Source organism: Cynoglossus semilaevis, chromosome 12, assembly GCF_000523025.1.
Source record: "Cynoglossus semilaevis isolate Cse_v1.0 chromosome 12, Cse_v1.0, whole genome shotgun sequence".
Lineage (NCBI taxonomy): Eukaryota > Metazoa > Chordata > Actinopteri > Pleuronectiformes > Cynoglossidae > Cynoglossus > Cynoglossus semilaevis.
The window spans coordinates 5,593,114-5,611,180 of NC_024318.1; the positions used below are offsets into that span (position 1 = coordinate 5,593,114).

The following is an 18,067-nucleotide window of genomic DNA, read 5'->3' on the forward strand; positions in this document are numbered from 1 at the left end:
TTAGTCATGAAATAACTACTAGATGACAATCTCATCAACGATGCTCAGAGACACTAACAGTCTGTGTTGACAAGCTCTGAGGTCTCAGCCTGACACTTGGTTTTTGTCAGTGTCTCAGTCTCATCATCTATTTTTGAACCAGGTACTGGACTCATCTGCTGTGGTGAGTGTTGGACTTTCACCTTGAACACGTCACACCTCTCAGGAAGCAGACCTTTGTTGAAGAGCACAGATGTCAGATAGGAGAACAACACAATGGAGACAACAGTAAACAGCATGGAGATGGTCTTGACTGGAGCGTACTGGACATAAACTCCATCCTCAAGGACACATCCTGGGAAACAGAGGACAACAGGAAGTCCTATTGTGGGGACACCACTGAGGAGTCTCATCGTTACTCCTGCCACAAATCCTACGACAGCTCCATAACCATTGGAGATGTTGAAGAAAAGGACACAGACCAACTGAGGGAAGATCAGAATGTAGGCCACTTCAGCAGCAATAAACCAAAAGAATAAGGTGCTGTTGGTCTGACTGGTCAATGATGTACCAACCAAACCCACAACAAAGACGGAAGCACGGATCACCCACTGGATCTCTCTGTCTCCTGCCTAAGGTAGAAAGGATAAAAACAGAGGTAAAGAAAAAGAGTCTGAAAAACCTTCTTTGCAACCTTCCTTTGTGATGACCAACTTTTAACCTTTGGCCTCAGGATGTTCTTGTAAATGTTGGATGTGAAGATAGAAGCTGCAGAAATCAAGTGAGAATCAGCTGATGACATCACAGCAGCAGCCACACATCCAGTACCGATGATGGAGATGAAGGACGGGGTGAGGAACTGCAAGAGAATTGGCAGGATCAGAGCAGCCTCACCACGTTCATATGGAGACGGAGAACCATAGGAGGTCGTGTTCCAATCTGAGGAATACAATATAGAGTAGATTTAGGAGAACTTACTACACTAAAGAGCCATCTAACCCTGTAGTCCTATGGACACTTTGTTTTGATGTTTAACCCATCTTGTAGGTAAGACCTGTTCAGCGGTTCAACTAAGTGAAATTAGTTGAACCGCTAGTGTGCCACGACAAAGTGGTTGGGAATCACTGGTGTAGTAAATGGTGATCAGTTGTCTACTGTGACCACCACAGTTTAGTTTTAACCTCCAGTACCTGTCGATGCAGCAGCAGCTCCCAGCAGTACTGGAGCGGTGACGATCACAATGAAGAGAAAAGCAGCAATCACACTTATGACCTTGGCAGTAGCTAAAGAAGAAACAGCCAGTGTTCTCTGGTGGAGACACTGATATCCCAGACTCCCCAGGGCCTTAAAAAAAAAACATTTTCAATCTGACTGCAGCATGTCTTACCTTGTCAACATCAATATTAGCTTAATAGTTTAAATGTTTGCTATAATTTCTCACACTGTATGCTTTTATTTTATGATCAATACTGGGTTTCCTGCTTAACCACATTACATTTGTCATCTTACAAAAAACAAGAACTCATCAACCATGATCCAAGTGTTCTTAAGTTCAGCTGTGCCGATCCAAGGGGCGTGTAATGTGTTGTTCATCAGTGTGTGGCCAATGTCCAAGCAGCTACTGTTCATCAAAACAAATGGGACACACAGCCACTGCAGAGACAGAGGAAATGTCAGTACAAAGTTCCACAAGACGCAGCTTGTTATCAATAAAAGAAACTCACCAAACTGGTGAACATAAGGATCAGCTGTACAACATCAGTGTAGGCCACAGAGTAGAGACCTCCCAGCAGTGTGTAGGTGATAGCAATGGCAGCAGAGATCCAGACACACACAGTGTAGGACACATCAAGGACAACACTCATGGTTCCTCCTGTCAAAAACATTGAGTCAGTAGTATCTAGTTATCTTCTGTGGTACAAGTCCAGACAAGGTTGTAGTTCAAAGCCGTTCTGAACAGATGTGTTTTGAGGGTGGATTTGTAAATGCGGGGAGGGAGGCGTATATCGAAGAGAGAGAGAGTAAAAACAAGACAAAACATTAAATAAAGTCTAATAAATAATTCACCTGCTGTTATTTGTCTCCCTGTTCCAGCAATACATTATTTGGGAATGTTGCTCTGGATTAATCCAATATGAGTAATTATAATTCATTGTAAATATTGTTAAATAGATTGACAGCTCTGGTTTTAATATATTTACCTAAAGCAATAAGAATAAGCGGCAGGTTCATGAAGTCGAGAAGAAGTGTGAAGATGGACACTCCAACTGTTAGAACTTTTCCATACTTCTCATTAAAAGGGTCCAGTATGGTGACACAGTTTTTTTCTCTGAGCGGTTTAGCAAACACCAGACCACCTGGATATATGACATAGGAAAAAACTCTTAATAGCACAATCAAATGTTATTATGTCGCAGCTCCATGACCAAGAAACATACATAAAATAAAACATGTACTGTATCCAACAAGCATGATGGCTGCCTCGATCAGTCCTCTCGAGGGCGTGTACATCATCTCAGTTGTGCCAACAATCATTCCACCTCCGACCCAGGTAGCTGTAGGAGGAATCAACATTTTTAAGGTTATGAAGTAGATCTTAAAATGTTTGAGACCTTTGATAACATATACCTCTGAACTCAAAACCCAAAACAAAACATCAACAAATTTGATATGAACACAGAGGAAAAATTTGACTGATGACCTATGAAGTTTAGCTAAAGTCTTTGCGCTGACATGTTCATGTCAGTGCATGTTGCATTCTAATAATCACAGAGCGATAGATAGATTAGATAGATAGATGGATGAATGGATGGATGGATGGATGGATGGCACACTCCAGGGCAAGACGATGATTTTGATAAAAAGGTGCACAAACTGAAATCTCAACAAATTCTAATACAAGACATAATAACAGATAAAGAGAGCTTAGCTGTTGCTACTATCAAGGTTTCAGAAGAAGCAGAGAGATTACATGCAGCAAGTACGGTGACCCAGGGTTCATTAGCAAAACAAAAAGGACTGTCATGGCAACCACTGGGTGCAATAGCTATCTCAGCTGCATACAGCCTTGACTGGGAATAGAAATCATATAACACCTACTACAGCCCTTCACTGAACTTTCCACTGAAAATGTACAAATTCTGCTGACAAAAGAAGAAGAGAACCTTAGCAGAGACACCGACAACATTATGGTCACAAGGCAATGCAGATGTAGGACAATTACTAACATGCAAACCAGGGATAATAAGACCAAACACTGACTATAGACCATGCATTAGACAATATCCAATCAAACCAGTCACACAGTTCACAGTTTTATCTGCTGAGCTAGTTTTGCTACATCCAAAATTATCTTTGGGTCCAAAATTTAGCCATCAATTTCTTTCAGTTTTTTTTCCCCTAACTTTTAGACATTTTCCAAGTAATATTGTCTGTTTAGTATGGATATTTGCCTTCATAGGATATATATATGGTTTTCAGTTAATACCTTTTAAAACTTTTTTGCACAACATATCCAACTAATAGTTTTTCAGATGATCTCACCTGTCATGGTGAAGATCCCCACCATCCAGTTGATCCTCCTGTTCCCCAGCAGAGCCATCTCCATTTCTCCTGCTCCAGTTTTCTTCTGTTCTCTCTTGGACTTAAAAGAAGCCCAGATCCCGGTCCCGAGGACCAGCAGGTAAAAAATCAGCATCACTATCACTCCTGGGATGTTCACAGCCATGGTGCTCTGTTCCAGTGGCTTCCACACAGATCGATTTCTAAGGAGAAAACCGACAACATATAGGAACTTCTACATGTGTAACAGTGGGAGACACAACAGGTCCTACAGATCTGCACATCAAATTTATTTTTTCATCTGTGTTTGTGTTTCAGATGTGTTCAGTTTGCACAAAACATCAAAGGTATAGCCATGCAAAAATCATTAATCTGCCTCATCAATTTAAAACAAAATGCACAAATATTATTACAAAAGAATTTTTGGACAAAGTCCCAAATATTATCTTATGTTGTCAGATGTTTGGGCTCCAACGCATCACCTCCCTAAACAGCTGAATGCAACTGTTCCACAGAAAGACAGTCTCATACAGATCAGTGAAGGACTGACACATAACACATAAGAAGACTGATATTATACAGGAACTTAATTTCTACACGTGTAACAGTGGGAGGGGCATCATCACCTGTGGAAGACACAAGACACAACAAGTCCTACAGATCTGCAAAGCAAATTTAGAAGTGTCTATATTGGTCCACTACTGAGTTAAAACAACACTTTTGAAAGAGTTAAATAGTAGTTGAAATTGAACACATGAGTGTTGAACTCACCTAACACTAGTGCAGGGGTCGGCAACCCGCGGCTCTTTCACCCTTCTGTTGTGGCTCCCTGTGACTTTGGAAAATAAATTATGAGTATTTAATTCCATTGTGTTGTTCTCCTATCTGTCACCTGTGCTCTTCAACAAAGGTCTGCTTCCTGAGAGGTGTGACGTGTTCAAGGTGAAAGTCCAACACTCACCACAGCAGATGAGTCCAGTACCTGGTTCAAAAATAGATGATGAGACTGAGACACTGACAAAAACCAAGTGTCAGGCTGGAGGATAAGGATACATAAGGATGTCAGGATTAGGGTTAGAGGGTTAGGGTTTAGGGTTAGGGTTTAGGGTCATTGTTTTTTCCTTTGGCTTTGACCTCTATATGGCCATAGAAACACTATTCAGAGGATTGGGATTCATTTGAAATACTTGTATTTTTATGTAGTATCATTTTTTAAAGAGAACACAAGAAAAAGAAAACTACTATAAATGCAACTACTACTGTTTACCTACCTAACATATCCAACTAATAAGATGCATTTATAAATGTGTTTTTCAGATGATCTCACCTGTCATGGTGAAGATCCCGACCATCCAGTTGATCCTCCTGTTCCCCAGCAGAGACATCTCCATTTCTCCTGCTCCACTTTTCTTCTGTTCTCTCTTGGACTTAAAAGAAGCCCAGATCCCGGTCCCGAGGACCAGCAGGTAGAAAATCAGCATCACTATCACTCCTGGGATGTTCACAGCCATGGTGCTCTGTTCCAGTGGCTTCCACACAGATCGATTTCTAAGGAGAAAACCGACAACATATAGGAACTTCTACATGTGTAACAGTGGGAGACACAACAGGTCCTACAGATCTGCACATCAAATTTATTTTTTCATCTGTGTTTGTGTTTCAGATGTGTTCAGTTTGCACAAAACATCAAAGGTATAGCCATGCAAAAATCATTAATCTGCCTCATCAATTTAAAACAAAATGCACAAATATTATTACAAAAGAATTTTTGGACAAAGTCCCAAATATTATCTTATGTTGTCAGATGTTTGGGCTCCAACGCATCACCTCCCTAAACAGCTGATGTTTCTGTTCCCCAGCAGAGAGAGGCTGCTGACATCACGGCCGCAGGACCAGAGCTGCTGCTCCACGTTCATATGGAAATGGAGAACCATATGATGTCATCTAAAGAAGAGAGAAAGAAGAAAAAGAACAAAAATATATAAACACACACACACACAATCTGTCTGTGTAACACTGATGTTCATATGACCAGGTGTTGGATTCACACAAAACAATGTTGAAGCTGTAAGCTTGAATAATAGGTTTTCTAATGCACCACCCGCAGATGAGGGAAGGGGACGCTGCACGGCCGGTGTTGATAAGTACTGTACACAATGTCGTTCAAATATACTTTATCTGCGTACTTCACCTGTAACGTTTGTGCACGTGTCGTTTCGCTAAATTGCCGCTATAAAATCAGGATCCGCCAATGAAACAGTGTCCAAAGGAGAACAACAACATATATATATATATATATATATATAAACACACACACACACAAACACATTTTTACAGTTTTGAAACACCTTTATATAAACAATGCAATGACACATTTAAATAAAGCAGCAGGGATACTTGTTGGTGATTGAATAAATCTATTGTCAACCAAAGAAAACCCAACAACACACTTTAAGGAGGCCCTTACACATTCATGAGTAATGCATTACTCATACGTTGACTGTGATGAAGTACATCTGACACCAGAGGAAGTGGAGGCACCAACTGTCCTTTACCATTTATGGTCACCGTGCGTGAAGTTTGTTGGTCTGTCGACCGTAGTTAGAAGCTGCTGCCATCAGTACATTGACACAACTTGATGATAATATTCAACAACACCTTGACTTGAATTGCCTTCTGAGGATCACAGAAATCTTGAAATACTCCATCAATGTGATCTTTAAATAACTAAACAGAAAACAACGACAGCATCTTGTACATACAAACGACTACAGTCAGTGATTTTAAGCCTTGGTCTGTGTGCATTTGTTAGTGAGTGACTCAGCTTCGCATTCATTTCCAGTACCATGAACTGGATTCAGTGTTTGTGACTGAGATGACTGCACGATCACTTTAAACACATCACACCTCTCAGGAAGCAGACCTTTGTTGAAGAGCACAGATGTCAGATAGGAGAACAACAAGATGGAACCCATGGCAGACAGCATGGAGATGGTCTTCACTGGAGCGTACTGGACATAAACCCCATCCTCAAGGACACATCCTGGGAAGGGGAGGACAACTGGAAGTCCTAGTAATGGGACTCCACTGAGGAGTCTCATCATCACTCCCACCACAAATCCTAAGACGGCTCCATAACCATTGGAGATTTGGAAGAATAGAACACAGACCAGTTGAGGAAAGACTACAATGTAGGCCACATCTGCCCCAACGAACCAGAAGAACAGACTGCTTTCTGTTAAATGGGTTAGCGATGTACAAATCACACCTACCACTAGGACAGTAGCACGAATCACCCACTGAATCTCTCTGTCTGCTGCCTGAAGCAGAAAATAAAGATAAAATATATGAACAAGTTTCAAATATCTTCCACATTTATTCATCTTCTCACCTTTGGCCTCAGGATGTTCTTGTAAATGTTGGAGGTGAAAATAGAAGCTGCAGAAATTAAGTTAGAATCAGTTGATGACATCACAGCAGCAGCCACACATCCAGTACCGATGATGGAGACGAAAGATGGAGTCAGGTGCCGCAGGGTGAGGGGCAGGACCAGAGCAGCCTCCCCGCGCTCGTATGGAAAAGGAGAACCGTAGGACGTCAGGTTCCAGTCTGAGGAACAGACGGAGTCAAGAGCACAACGTGATGGAGGAGTCAGCTGTACATGTGACTGATACGCAGGGTAGATGATACAAATTAGCTCCAAGACACAGACTGGTTTGTTCATCACACCAGTGACATGATAAACCCCCAAAAAGACACAGACTGGTTTGTTCATGACACCAGTGACATGATAAACCCCCAAAAATATATTATATAGTAATATATAGAACAATATATTCTTCTGAAAGTGGGTCTTTTTGAATGAAAATGAAATCAATATTTTTGCAACTGTTTTTGCATTTTCTTTTAATAAAAACTACACAACTCTAACAATAGCAAATAACATATGCTCTTTCTTTAACTCATACCATTTTAAAGTCATAATTTTGTCTGTTTTGACGTCTTTATTCATTATTAATGTAGAGTTGATTTTGATATTTAACATTTTAGGAAATGTACCTGTAGATGCAGCGGCTGCTCCGAGCAGCACAGGAGGAATTTCAAAGAACAGAAGGAAGACTGAAGCAGCTGTACTGGTGATCCTGGCAGTGGCTAAAGAAGAGGCGGCCAGCGTCCTCTGGTGGAGACACTGATAAGCCAAACTTCCAAGAGCCTTTAGAGAAATGTCAAAAAAGTCCGTCTCAGGTGTGGGAATTGCACCGTGAGGAAATCAGTCAACACCAGAATGGTCTATAGAACCACTAAAATGACAGGTAGTACATTTTGATACCTTCCCTGATTATACTGATGGTGCAGTTCCATACAAAACAGACCAAAGTGTCAGGGAAGGAATACAATAAACAAACAAAATATAATACATGACTAAAATAATTTACAGGGGTGTGTAGACTTTCTAGATCCACTGTAAATAGTCAGACATTAGTGTAAGAGGCTCATTAGTTAATACATGCTAATAATTGCTCTCGCTGTCACTTATACTTAGATGGAAAAAATATATGAACAGGACTATATGAAGGCGGACTGCAGTGCTGCTTAGTCTTACAAAGAAGAGGAAGTCGTCAATAATGAGCCCAGTCTTTTTCAGTTCCATTGTTCCAATCCAAGGAACATGTAAGGTGTTGTTCATCAGTGTTTGACCAATGTCAGAGCAGCTGGGGTTCATCAGAACAAAGGGAACACAGAGCCACTGCAGAGACAGAGGACAAGGGGAAGTAAGAAATACTATGTAGACAAACTGACTCATAAAACATCCAGAAAAACAACAAACTCACCAAACTGATGAACATAAGGATCAGCTGTATAATATCAGTGTAGGCCACAGAGTAGAGACCTCCCAGCAGTGTGTATAAGATGGCAACAGCAGCAGAGATCCAGACACACACAGTAAAAGACAAGTCCAGGACCACACTTATGGTTCCGCCTGTTGAAAATGTTCCACAATGGTAGCATGTAGACATACACTGGCACACGTGGTGATAAGACATCAGCCTACAACGGCCCATTGTACTGTAACACCAGTGACCGCGGCTAACGAGCACTCGTCACGTCATTTTAGTTCTGTCCTACTTCAAGGGGTGTGGGTACCTCACCTAGAGCAAATAGTATGGTAGGAGTGGACATGATGTCAAGAAATAGAGCAAAGAAGGACAGTCCAGCTGTCAGCACTTTCCCATACTTGAACTGGAAAGGGTCCATCATGGTGACGCAGTTCAGTTCTCTCAGTGGTTTAGCAAACACCAGACCACCTGTGTTACAGAAAGGATGAAGGGATGAATGCATACAATAAAAAAGAAAACAAAGGCATGTGGTAAAGTTTGATGTAAACTTACATAAAATAAAAGATACTTTGTAGGCAAAGAGCAATATGACTGCCTCCGTTAGCCCCCTGTTGGGAGTGTACACCATCTCGGTTATTCCCACAATCATGCCTCCTCCGACCCAGGTAGCTGTAGAATGAGTAGAATTTGAGTGATTATGATTTATTGACAAAACGTTGGATTTGACTTGAAGACAGAAACCTTGAAAAACTTAAAGTTTGCTCATTTTGCAGTCCGTAAGATCCTTAGCATACACATTATTAAGAATTGTACACTTTCCATCACGAATACCCACAATCCTCTCTCTTTCTGTCACACAGTCTGTAGAAGACCAGCCACGATTGAGTTCCACAACACCGTGCATATATACATATAGTGTGATTTTAACATTAATCCAAAAAAATAATGAAACTAATGATAACATTATTTGTAACTAATGTGATGTCCAGTTTGGCAATCAATTCCTCTCTCACCTGTCATGGTGAAAATCCCTACCACCCATGGGATGCTACGGTTCCCCAGCAGAGCCATCTCCAGTTCTCCAGCTTTGCTTTTCTTCTGCTCCCTCCTGGATTTGAAGGAAGCCCAGATGCCAGTTGCAAGGATCAGCAGATAAAAAAGTAGCATCACTATCACTCCTGGGATGTTCACAGCCATGATGGTTTTCTTTCAGGTTTCCTGAGCTGATAAAGAGTCGAGGGACAGGAACAACTCAGCAACAAACTACTTATGCAGAACATTGTGGGGGTGGATATGTTGGTTCATATTTATACTCTTTTGAGGCTGGTAATGTAAAAGCCACTGTTAGTTATGTTATGTTAACTGGCTAAGGTTAACTATCTTTGAACGAAGCCTGGGACACAGTGCTCCATCACCTGTGTTGAGGAAAAGAAGTTGCAATGCAGAACATTTCAACAACACAAAATGAATAATTCGATCATACCGTAACTGCAGTAAGAGGAATTAACCTTTTGACCAGCAGGTGTCAGTAGTCCGTATTGGTTTTCCCTCTCAATCAATGTTAAACCCAGTCTGTGTCATAGACCGGTTTAATCATTTAAATGGGAGTATTCTCCTCTTCAAGCTAAGTCTGCTCAGCTTTTAAATAAACAAACTGAATCCATCCAGAGCCTCGTCCTTCAAAGTTAAAATACATATTTTTAACTTGTTTTTCCACATTGGTCACTGACTTTTCTTGTTTGTCAAGGTGCACAGAGGACAGAAAGTTATTTGTTAGCTGTTAGTTGTTGTCTATAGTGTGTGTTCAATTATTGAGAGAAGATACCAGAACACTGCCTCTCTAATTATGTTCGATTGGCTGTAGCTTAACTGCCAATAATAAAAACAACAAAACTTACCTCAGAGTAAAAATGGTGAAACACACGTCAGGGAAAACCTCAGAAGTTCTGCTCCTTCTCACAGATTCAACTAATCAAAAGAACACACACACACACACACACACACACAGGTCCTTCAGGTTATTTGCCAGGAATAAACAGGAGGTCATGACTTGTTTTGTTTGACAATATTCATCATCATATATTTAGATACATCAGACAGGGGCTCACAGACAGGGGCTCACAGACAGAGTTGTATATAGGGTATACATGAGGCAGATCCGCAGGTTGTGGCCTTGTGCAAAAGAGTTCACCCAGAATTCCACCAAAATACATTCCTGATGAAAACAGCGTGTGAATTAGTGTTTAGCTTAAATGGAAGAGCTGTTACTTTTATGCCTATTTTTGTCTTAGAATATTTAGACTGGGCAACAATCCTTCAGTCAAATGAACGAGAAGGTGGTCTGTTAGTACAGGAGAGTCCACACCAGGGATGCCAAATATGTAAATATATAGGGTCTACCAGTAGATCTCAAAGGGAGTGCTGTTAGATCCTGAGCAATTACATTTAAAGAAACAAATAGTTTTATTTCTATTTTAAGATGTTAATCATTAGGGCTAAAGGAAGGACCATAGAAGTATTGAGTCAGACGGCATTGTGCCATACAACTACAGCCATTTAATCTAAGTAGTAAATATATATTTCTAGTTTTCAACGTTGGTTGATCACTTTACCCCGGTCATTTGAAAAGTAGCTCCTGGACCGAAACAGTGCGGGCAGCCCTGGTCTACACTGACTTCATGCAAAAACACAGTAAAAGGCCACACAACCAAAAAAAAAAAAAAAAAAAGGTTAATACAGAGTTTATGTTTACCAGAGTTTACCAGAGTTTAACAGTTTATGATCAGGATGAACCGTGGGAGTAACAAGAACGCGCCGTCTGAGAACCCCGTGTTTGTCACGTGATTCTTGACCATGTTAGCATTTGAACAACCTTACAAGGAATCTTACCGTTTTTAGGTGATATGCCATGGTCGTAGAACTTTTCGTTCGACTTTTATCGAAAGTTATCTCTCTTTATAATGATGTAACACTGTCGATATCTTTGACAAGGTAGAGGAGGACTTATTGTGAACTGAAACGATCAAAATACAACTCAAACCACCCGACCTAGGCTTTCTTGAGTTCTTCAAGTTCTTCTGTCAGTCCGTTCGTTGGGCTAATTCAAAATAGTGAAAACAAGGGAGGTGTTCTGAAGAGAGCGTTGGGCTAATTCAAAATAGCGAAAACAAGGGAGGTGTTCTGAAGAGAGGTAGCTCTTTATGAAATATGATGCTCTGAATCACCCTCTTCAGCATTTGGCATTTTCTTTCTGATTAAATTAATACAAAAACATATTTTTTAAAAAGCAAGTTTTCACATTTTTTTCTCATGTCCTTCCCATTACCATAAAGTGAATATTTTGGTAGTTCTTCTGGATATCGCTGTTAAACTGCGCAACAAGTGTATCCGTAACTAAGTTACCAATTTGTCTTTTTAAATAAATTTAACACCGCGTTTGCACATTGTTTAATTACAGCTTGGGTATTTCTCATAATAATAACTATTCTGTGTTGTTATTGCAAATGGTCAAAATCTCACTTGTCATGGTGAAAAAACACCCACCTCTCAGGTGATGCTACGGTTTCCCGGCATGGTCATCTCAATGTCCACTGCCTTCCACGTGTCTTCTGCTCCCGTCTGTCACGGCTGACAGTTCCTGCGTGTATTACCTGCAGTAAAACAAACGGTCAGCAGAACACGGATGCTCTCTCTCTCACACACACACACACACACACACACACACACACACACACACACACACACACCTCCGTGGAGTTTGATGGCAATGCAACCTAACGCCTCCAAAAGGAAAAACAAATTGCATAATTTAACACCACAGCCTGGATTGAATAGGAAACCGTCGTAACCGTATAGGCGCCTATAGTGTGAACGGAACTGTCAGTGATCACAGTTGGCTTTCAATAAAACAATTACAGTTGGAGGTAAAATAAAAAAACCTTTGCCAGGAAAGAAGTAATCACCAAAACTGTAGCAAAAAGGCTCAAATAAAAGCACATCATTGAAAAAAATAATAATACCGCCATTCAAAACCATTCCGTCACATCCTTTAAAATACCGTACCACAATAGGCTACATTGTAACAAATATTTCATTTGTTGAAACTTTTTTTTTTTGCAGCATCGGAGGCTATCCAAGGGAATTTGCCTTCAAGCTTGTGTGATTGTGAAGGAGAGAGAGAGTGTGTGTGTGTGTGTGTAGGTTAAACCATAGTGTGTGCTCATTGCTTTCAGTTGATTTTATGTTTTTAGACGATGTCCAAATAGCAAACATCATAGTGTCATTCAAGCACGACGAGCCCCCGCCAGCGGAAACAGGGTTACAAGTAAAGAAGACTTTATCACAGTTAACACCTCAATCATGTTTTTTCATAGTTGGTGGATTGTAGTCATTGATGCACATCTTGACGGTTGTTTGTTAAACGTGTCAATAGTTAACTATCAAAACTTTACTTAAATTGTTGTCCCTCACAATCCATGTGTTAACTGTGTCAAGCAACAGGTCTATACTAGATTTATTTACTGCCTGAACATATCTACTACCTGGACTGTAGAACCCCAGAGTTCTCAAATAGATGATGAAAAAAGCTCTTCACTAGGATATATATATATATACATATATATATATATATAGGGAATCTGGAAACACGATCACACGGAGTTAACCACAGACTCTGAGGCTTCAGTCTCATGGTCATCTTTGGCACCCTCTACTGGACGATGGTGGTTGGACTTCTACCTTGAACACATCAAGGGGGGCAGCAGGGGATCAGCAACATCTGTATATCACCATTTAAAACTGCTGGCTTGTCAGGCCCCCATTGGATCAATGGACAGAAGAGGAAACGGTTAATAAATCTTAGGTTTCTGTATGTCATCTCAGAAGTTTTATTCTGTATCAATTCTTACGTGTCATAACACCTTATTGCTCCTATACTTGCCTGTTACGGCTCTTCTTAAGTTCTGCGCATGTCAGATACATAGGCAGTGTCGGGCTACACCAGATGGTTGCCAGGTACGTCACCGTGTTGGTGGCAACAACACGACAATACGGTATTGGAAAAGTCCTCAATATAAGGTGGAGAAATTCTTGCTTTACCCTGAAGGGGTCAGGAACACGCACTGAAACATTCATGCACTTAGTTAATAATTACTTTATTGTTTTGTTTTGTTTTTACAAATAAAATAAGTTAAAACCTTTGCTGCCTTTCAGTCAAGTCCCTGCCGCTGATCAATAAAACACAAAGTCAGACAGGAAACATCACAAAAACAGCAGCAATTACACAGAAACAAGAACGTCAGATTTTACAGATTTCTAGCAGCATCAAAGTTTTTTTTTAAGCCACCATCATGTCATCTAAAACGTGTTCTTAAATTAAAAAAAAAAAAGGCCTTCAATTGAAAATCGATTTTTATAAAAACTTTGCCTATCCACAACAGGATCATTGGCACAGATTTGGATGAACATCAGGTTAGAGCACTCTTAAAATGGATTTTCTGAACCACACAGAAAATAGCCGTACCAATTGCCATGTTCAGTAAAACGTCATCTTTTCAAATCATTCGGCCACAGATTCTCAGACATTCTTGATGAGAGTCTTTGTAAACAAATGTCCTGAATAATCAGGTACATAGACCAGAGGCACAGAGCCCAAGTGAACACTGTGAAAGTGGGTGATGGCCCACAGTGGGCAGAGACAGGAAGTGATACAGGAAGGAATAAGTGTGTACGTGACCTTCAAATAAGCTAAACAAATTAACCTCACCTCAGCCCTTTTTAGTGTCATATTCAGTAAATCTGCTACTCATAACGGCAAGCAATAGTTTAATTTTAAAAAAAAAATTAAAAAGTTGAACATAAAGACGGACAATGAAATCTTTTGCACTAGTGTACTCGATTAATTCAGAGAAATTATAGCACCCTCTGCTGGAGTTTCTGTAAACTGTAAAACGGATGGTTGGATAGTTTGTTACCCCCCAAACTGACCCAAGAACAGTTCCAGGGAAGATAAGTAAATAAAGTAACACGAAGAACATGTACTCTGTCAGAATATAAAACTTTTTCCAAAGCTTTAAGACTATTTCCTTCTCCACTTGTTGCATCCTATTCCATTTTCCTGGGCTTGGCCTCTTTGCCCGAGTCACAGTGGTTTCGTGGCCGTAGGTAGGTTTGGTAGAAGAAATTTGCAAAGAGCAGCAGGTAGCTGAGGTACATAAGCCCCGCCCACCTGATATTGTCCACATTGGAGGGGCAGTCACCCTGTGGCATCCAGTTGTGGACGAGCAAGCACACCGTCAGGCCCATGGCCATCTGAGCGATCTGAGTGCTGGTGATGAGCACAGCCAGCACATGAGGCACGTGCACACCAGCAGCACGTGCAGTGTAGTAGCTGTACATGAGCGCGTGCACTGCAAAGTTCATGGTCATGAACCAACCGCCTCCGGCCACCATGTCCTTATACGAGTACCAGGAATAGAGGAGCACAGTGATGTGGTGGAACCAGTGCAGGAACAGGAGTTTCTGCTTCCTCAGCACAATAAAAGCAGTGTCACCTAAAGAAGGGCACACCAAAAAAAAAAAAAAAGTATATATTCAGAGAGGCTCAAAATCAAAATGACTTATTTTCTGAAGGAACCAAAGACCGACCTAGTTCTGGAGCTTTGCTGAGGACAAAGGCGTAGGCCCAGAACCTGCTGACAGGGTCTTTGTAGAACCTCTGGTTACATACAGAATTTCTGAAACCAGTACTGCTGAGGATGTGGAACATGTATGAACCGGTACGAACCGCTCCCACAATGCTAAGAACAAGAAACATAAATAAATAAATAAATACATAAGTGGGAACAAAATGGCCGAAACAGCACAAATGCAGAGAAGTCAGTGAAGATGTAGATGAAGTTGCACAACACATTCAAGGCTGTTGTATGTAAAGTTGCCAATGATACAGTTGCCACAGCAATGCACTGTTTTGACAACAAAAGAAGGATGCTGTGTACCTGAACACGGCCAGCGTCAGGGACCAGAGCACCAACGGTCGCCGCAGGTTCAGTTTGGGCCTCTGCCTCATGTAGTGCTGCCCAGTGAACACCAGGGTGGCGTACAGGGCACTGAAGAGGAATGAGAAACTCCTGAGGAGGGAATGGGGAAAGAAAATACGTTTGAGAAGTGGAAACAAAGAGTTGTTGGTCAATCGCTGCCCCTTGTGGTCAGGAGGCAAATCTGGAGGATTACAAACACTTCCAAAGACGTACATTTTCTAGCTTGGGGTTTTCAATTTAGAGGTAATATGTGTTGCCGGTTGAAGCAGAACTTTTAAGAAGGTAGCAGATGTAGGTAAGACATGTGAACGAGGCTAGCATTTTCTCTAAATTAATGACATGGTCACCAATTTCGCCAAAAATATTTACCTATAGGTAAAACATATCTGTTACTTAAATTTATTATTGACGTTTTCTTTTTTTATCATTATTATCGTTTATGTCGGTCTTCCTCCCTCATTAATCATTTACACGTAGCTGTGAGTGGGAGTGTGGAAAATGTGATGACATAACACCTTAGCATTCCTGTGTTGCACCTGTTCTCAATAATCTGATCAAACCGGATTAGCCAAATTCCATTTAAATCCTACGGTGTTTTGCTAATCATCTTGTACCTAATACATTCACAAATTGAGTAAACAATGACTTGAGTTCACGCTTCCGTGTTATTTTAGACGCCACGAAGTTCCATAAACGAGCAAAGAAGAACAATGTATCACTAAAAAAAATAAAATAAAATAAAATAAGAAGAAAAGTGAGCTCGAATCCACGCCGATACCTGAACACATCGTCATAACTTTCGTCGGCTCTCATTACTCACTCTAGGTTTTGACGCTAAGGTAAACCGGTTTGGACCGAAACAACACCCGAGACACAAAAATACTGAAAACGCTAAAGGAATACTTAGAATATTTTTATTTTTTTAGCGATCTTTTGCTTTACTAAAACATATTTCTTTAAAAACGTATCTAATTTTCAGTGGAGAGACAGATCATGGTGGAGAGTAATTTACTTTAAGTTTCGGTGAAAAGTGAAAACGATATTAGAATAAAAATAAATGTTTGAATGTAACTATTTAAAAAAGACGTGTTACTCACCAGTTTTGCTGCATCCACTGAACCGCATCCATGTCATTGAATCGTTGCTCAAAGCTGAATTCTGTCAGCGGCAGCTCTGTCTCGTTGTCGTACTGCATCTCTCTGAGTGACCTGCTAAATCTGAGTTGCTGCTAACTCACCTGGGCGGCCATATTTAAATCCTAGCAGCAGGAGGCGGAGCCTAACAGTCACATGATCTCAATCACTGTTTTTACCCATGCGTCATTTTTTAGGTTTAATTCAATGACAGAAAATGGCCGCAAGAGGGCAGCGGTCGACCACCTACTTCGGTGTCCTTGTGCAGTGTTGCCAGTTTTTCATAGTCAACACGGAAACTCTGAGGTCAACGTAAAGCACGTGCGTGACACTATTTTGGCTTGAGAGCTACTCCATGTAACCTGGTCATATTTTGTATACACCTTATATGTTGTGATACTGATTAAATGTATGTATTAGTTGGTCACAACATGGTTTAATTCTTGTAGTATATAGTCACTGCTACAAACTACAGAAGTATATTTCTATTTTAATTCATTCGATTTATTTTAACTGCTTTTGACCCCCCTTCTTCCCTCATAACCCCAAACCACAAACACACACACACACACAGGAGGATCACCTCTAAAAAAGCGTACTAACCAGAGGTGGTTTACCACAAATCCCTGGTGTGACCCACAAGAATAAACAGGCCTACGCTGTTCGACCACAGCTCCACTCATTGACTCACACTCAAAGGACTCTTACATCAGAACTCCCCTGATAAGAATGCTAGACTGTGAATATACACAACCATACCACAAGAGGATGCTCAAGAGTTACTTTTTTAACCTAGGTTTTTAGTTGATCTCTTTGATTTATTATTTTTATTTCTTTAATCAGGCTTGTTATCATAATAAATCATTTATTATTGTTGTTGTTGTTGCTTTTATGTATTATTATTAGCATTATTATTGTTGTTATTATTATTATATGTCTGTTTGTTTGTTATTATTTATCATTAATATATTATATTATAATTACATGTTGTAGCTACATGCTTTGATGCTTTAAATATTTAGAGGTTTCTTTATCCATTTTATAACTATTTTATGGCATTTTATCTACTTTGCCTTTTACTGTTTTGGTCTCTTGGTTTTTTTTTGTCACGGGGCGGACCACACTATGAGCTGTGCTTGGTCCACCTACAGGGGGCTGTCCTGTAGGTGGACCTACTCTGGGTAACTAGAGGGCTCTGCACCTCGGGGTGGGGCCTTCTTTCTGGTCAGGATTGTCTCTGTGCCTCTTTGAGTCAACTTCCTCCAGGAGTTGTTCTGGTGGAGTTGGCAAGGAGCCCAGGACGTTTGCTGAGCCCAAGGTTAGATCACTAACCCTAAACTAATAGTTTACAGATCTTTGACTTTGACTGTGTGTGTGTCTAATCAGTTACAACAGTGGAAGGAGATGGCAAGCCTTTTTTAATCTTCATAAACAACAGAGACTAATGGAATGTAAATCTTCTTTGTATTCACTGCATCAAAGCAGAGCATCAGACGTCTCTTGTTTACTCACCAGTGTA

At 40.6% G+C, this 18,067-nt stretch overlaps 3 protein-coding genes across 3 annotated transcripts; all 3 read right to left on the minus strand.

Moving 5' to 3' along the window:
- Window positions 1–403: 403 nt before the first annotated feature.
- Window positions 404–5,051, minus strand: LOC103387152 (high-affinity choline transporter 1-like). Its single transcript, XM_025060942.1, has 9 exons — window positions 4,868–5,051; window positions 4,121–4,166; window positions 3,523–3,743; window positions 2,418–2,534; window positions 2,181–2,336; window positions 1,704–1,852; window positions 1,489–1,632; window positions 1,170–1,323; window positions 404–918 (listed from the first exon to the last, which is right to left on the minus strand). Exons 1-9 carry the CDS (start codon window positions 5,049–5,051, stop codon window positions 584–586), a joined length of 1,506 nt encoding a protein of 501 aa, XP_024916710.1. The 3' UTR covers window positions 404–583.
- An 868-nt stretch (window positions 5,052–5,919) lies between these two features.
- On the minus strand, window positions 5,920–12,068 carry LOC103387153 (high-affinity choline transporter 1-like). The gene is made up of 10 exons (XM_008321677.3): window positions 11,922–12,068; window positions 10,277–10,346; window positions 9,392–9,601; window positions 8,931–9,047; window positions 8,691–8,846; window positions 8,373–8,521; window positions 8,144–8,287; window positions 7,600–7,753; window positions 6,932–7,149; window positions 5,920–6,860 (listed from the first exon to the last, which is right to left on the minus strand). Exons 3-10 carry the CDS (start codon window positions 9,573–9,575, stop codon window positions 6,324–6,326), a joined length of 1,659 nt encoding a protein of 552 aa, XP_008319899.1. The 5' UTR covers window positions 9,576–9,601; window positions 10,277–10,346; window positions 11,922–12,068; the 3' UTR covers window positions 5,920–6,323.
- Window positions 12,069–13,510: 1,442 nt separating this feature from the next.
- LOC103387155 (elongation of very long chain fatty acids protein 6) lies at window positions 13,511–16,667 on the minus strand. Its single transcript, XM_008321678.3, has 4 exons — window positions 16,513–16,667; window positions 15,374–15,505; window positions 15,024–15,175; window positions 13,511–14,929 (listed from the first exon to the last, which is right to left on the minus strand). The coding sequence occupies exons 1-4, from the start codon at window positions 16,608–16,610 to the stop codon at window positions 14,481–14,483; spliced, it is 831 nt and encodes a 276-aa protein (XP_008319900.1). The 5' UTR covers window positions 16,611–16,667; the 3' UTR covers window positions 13,511–14,480.
- Between the last annotated feature and the right edge of the window lie 1,400 nt (window positions 16,668–18,067).

Excerpts from the sequence above, each read along its gene's own strand:
- LOC103387152 (XM_025060942.1), bottom strand. The coding sequence starts at position 5,051 with ATGGCTGTGAACATCCCAGGAGTGATAGTGATGCTGATTTTCTACCTG. Across the intron at positions 4,167-4,867 it reads CGGGATCTTCACCATGACAG|GTGATGATGCCCCTCCCACT; the intron begins GTGAGATCATCT and ends TGTCTTCCACAG. Across the intron at positions 2,337-2,417 it reads CAGTACATGTTTTATTTTAT|GTGGTCTGGTGTTTGCTAAA; the intron begins GTATGTTTCTTG and ends TCATATATCCAG.
- LOC103387153 (XM_008321677.3), bottom strand. The coding sequence starts at position 9,575 with ATGGCTGTGAACATCCCAGGAGTGATAGTGATGCTACTTTTTTATCTG. Across the intron at positions 8,847-8,930 it reads CAAAGTATCTTTTATTTTAT|GTGGTCTGGTGTTTGCTAAA; the intron begins GTAAGTTTACAT and ends TCTGTAACACAG. Across the intron at positions 8,288-8,372 it reads TCCTTATGTTCATCAGTTTG|TGGCTCTGTGTTCCCTTTGT; the intron begins GTGAGTTTGTTG and ends CTGTCTCTGCAG.
- LOC103387155 (XM_008321678.3), bottom strand. The coding sequence starts at position 16,610 with ATGCAGTACGACAACGAGACAGAGCTGCCGCTGACAGAATTCAGCTTT. Across the intron at positions 15,176-15,373 it reads CTGACGCTGGCCGTGTTCAG|CATTGTGGGAGCGGTTCGTA; the intron begins GTACACAGCATC and ends TCTTGTTCTTAG. Across the intron at positions 14,930-15,023 it reads CAGCAAAGCTCCAGAACTAG|GTGACACTGCTTTTATTGTG; the intron begins GTCGGTCTTTGG and ends GCCCTTCTTTAG.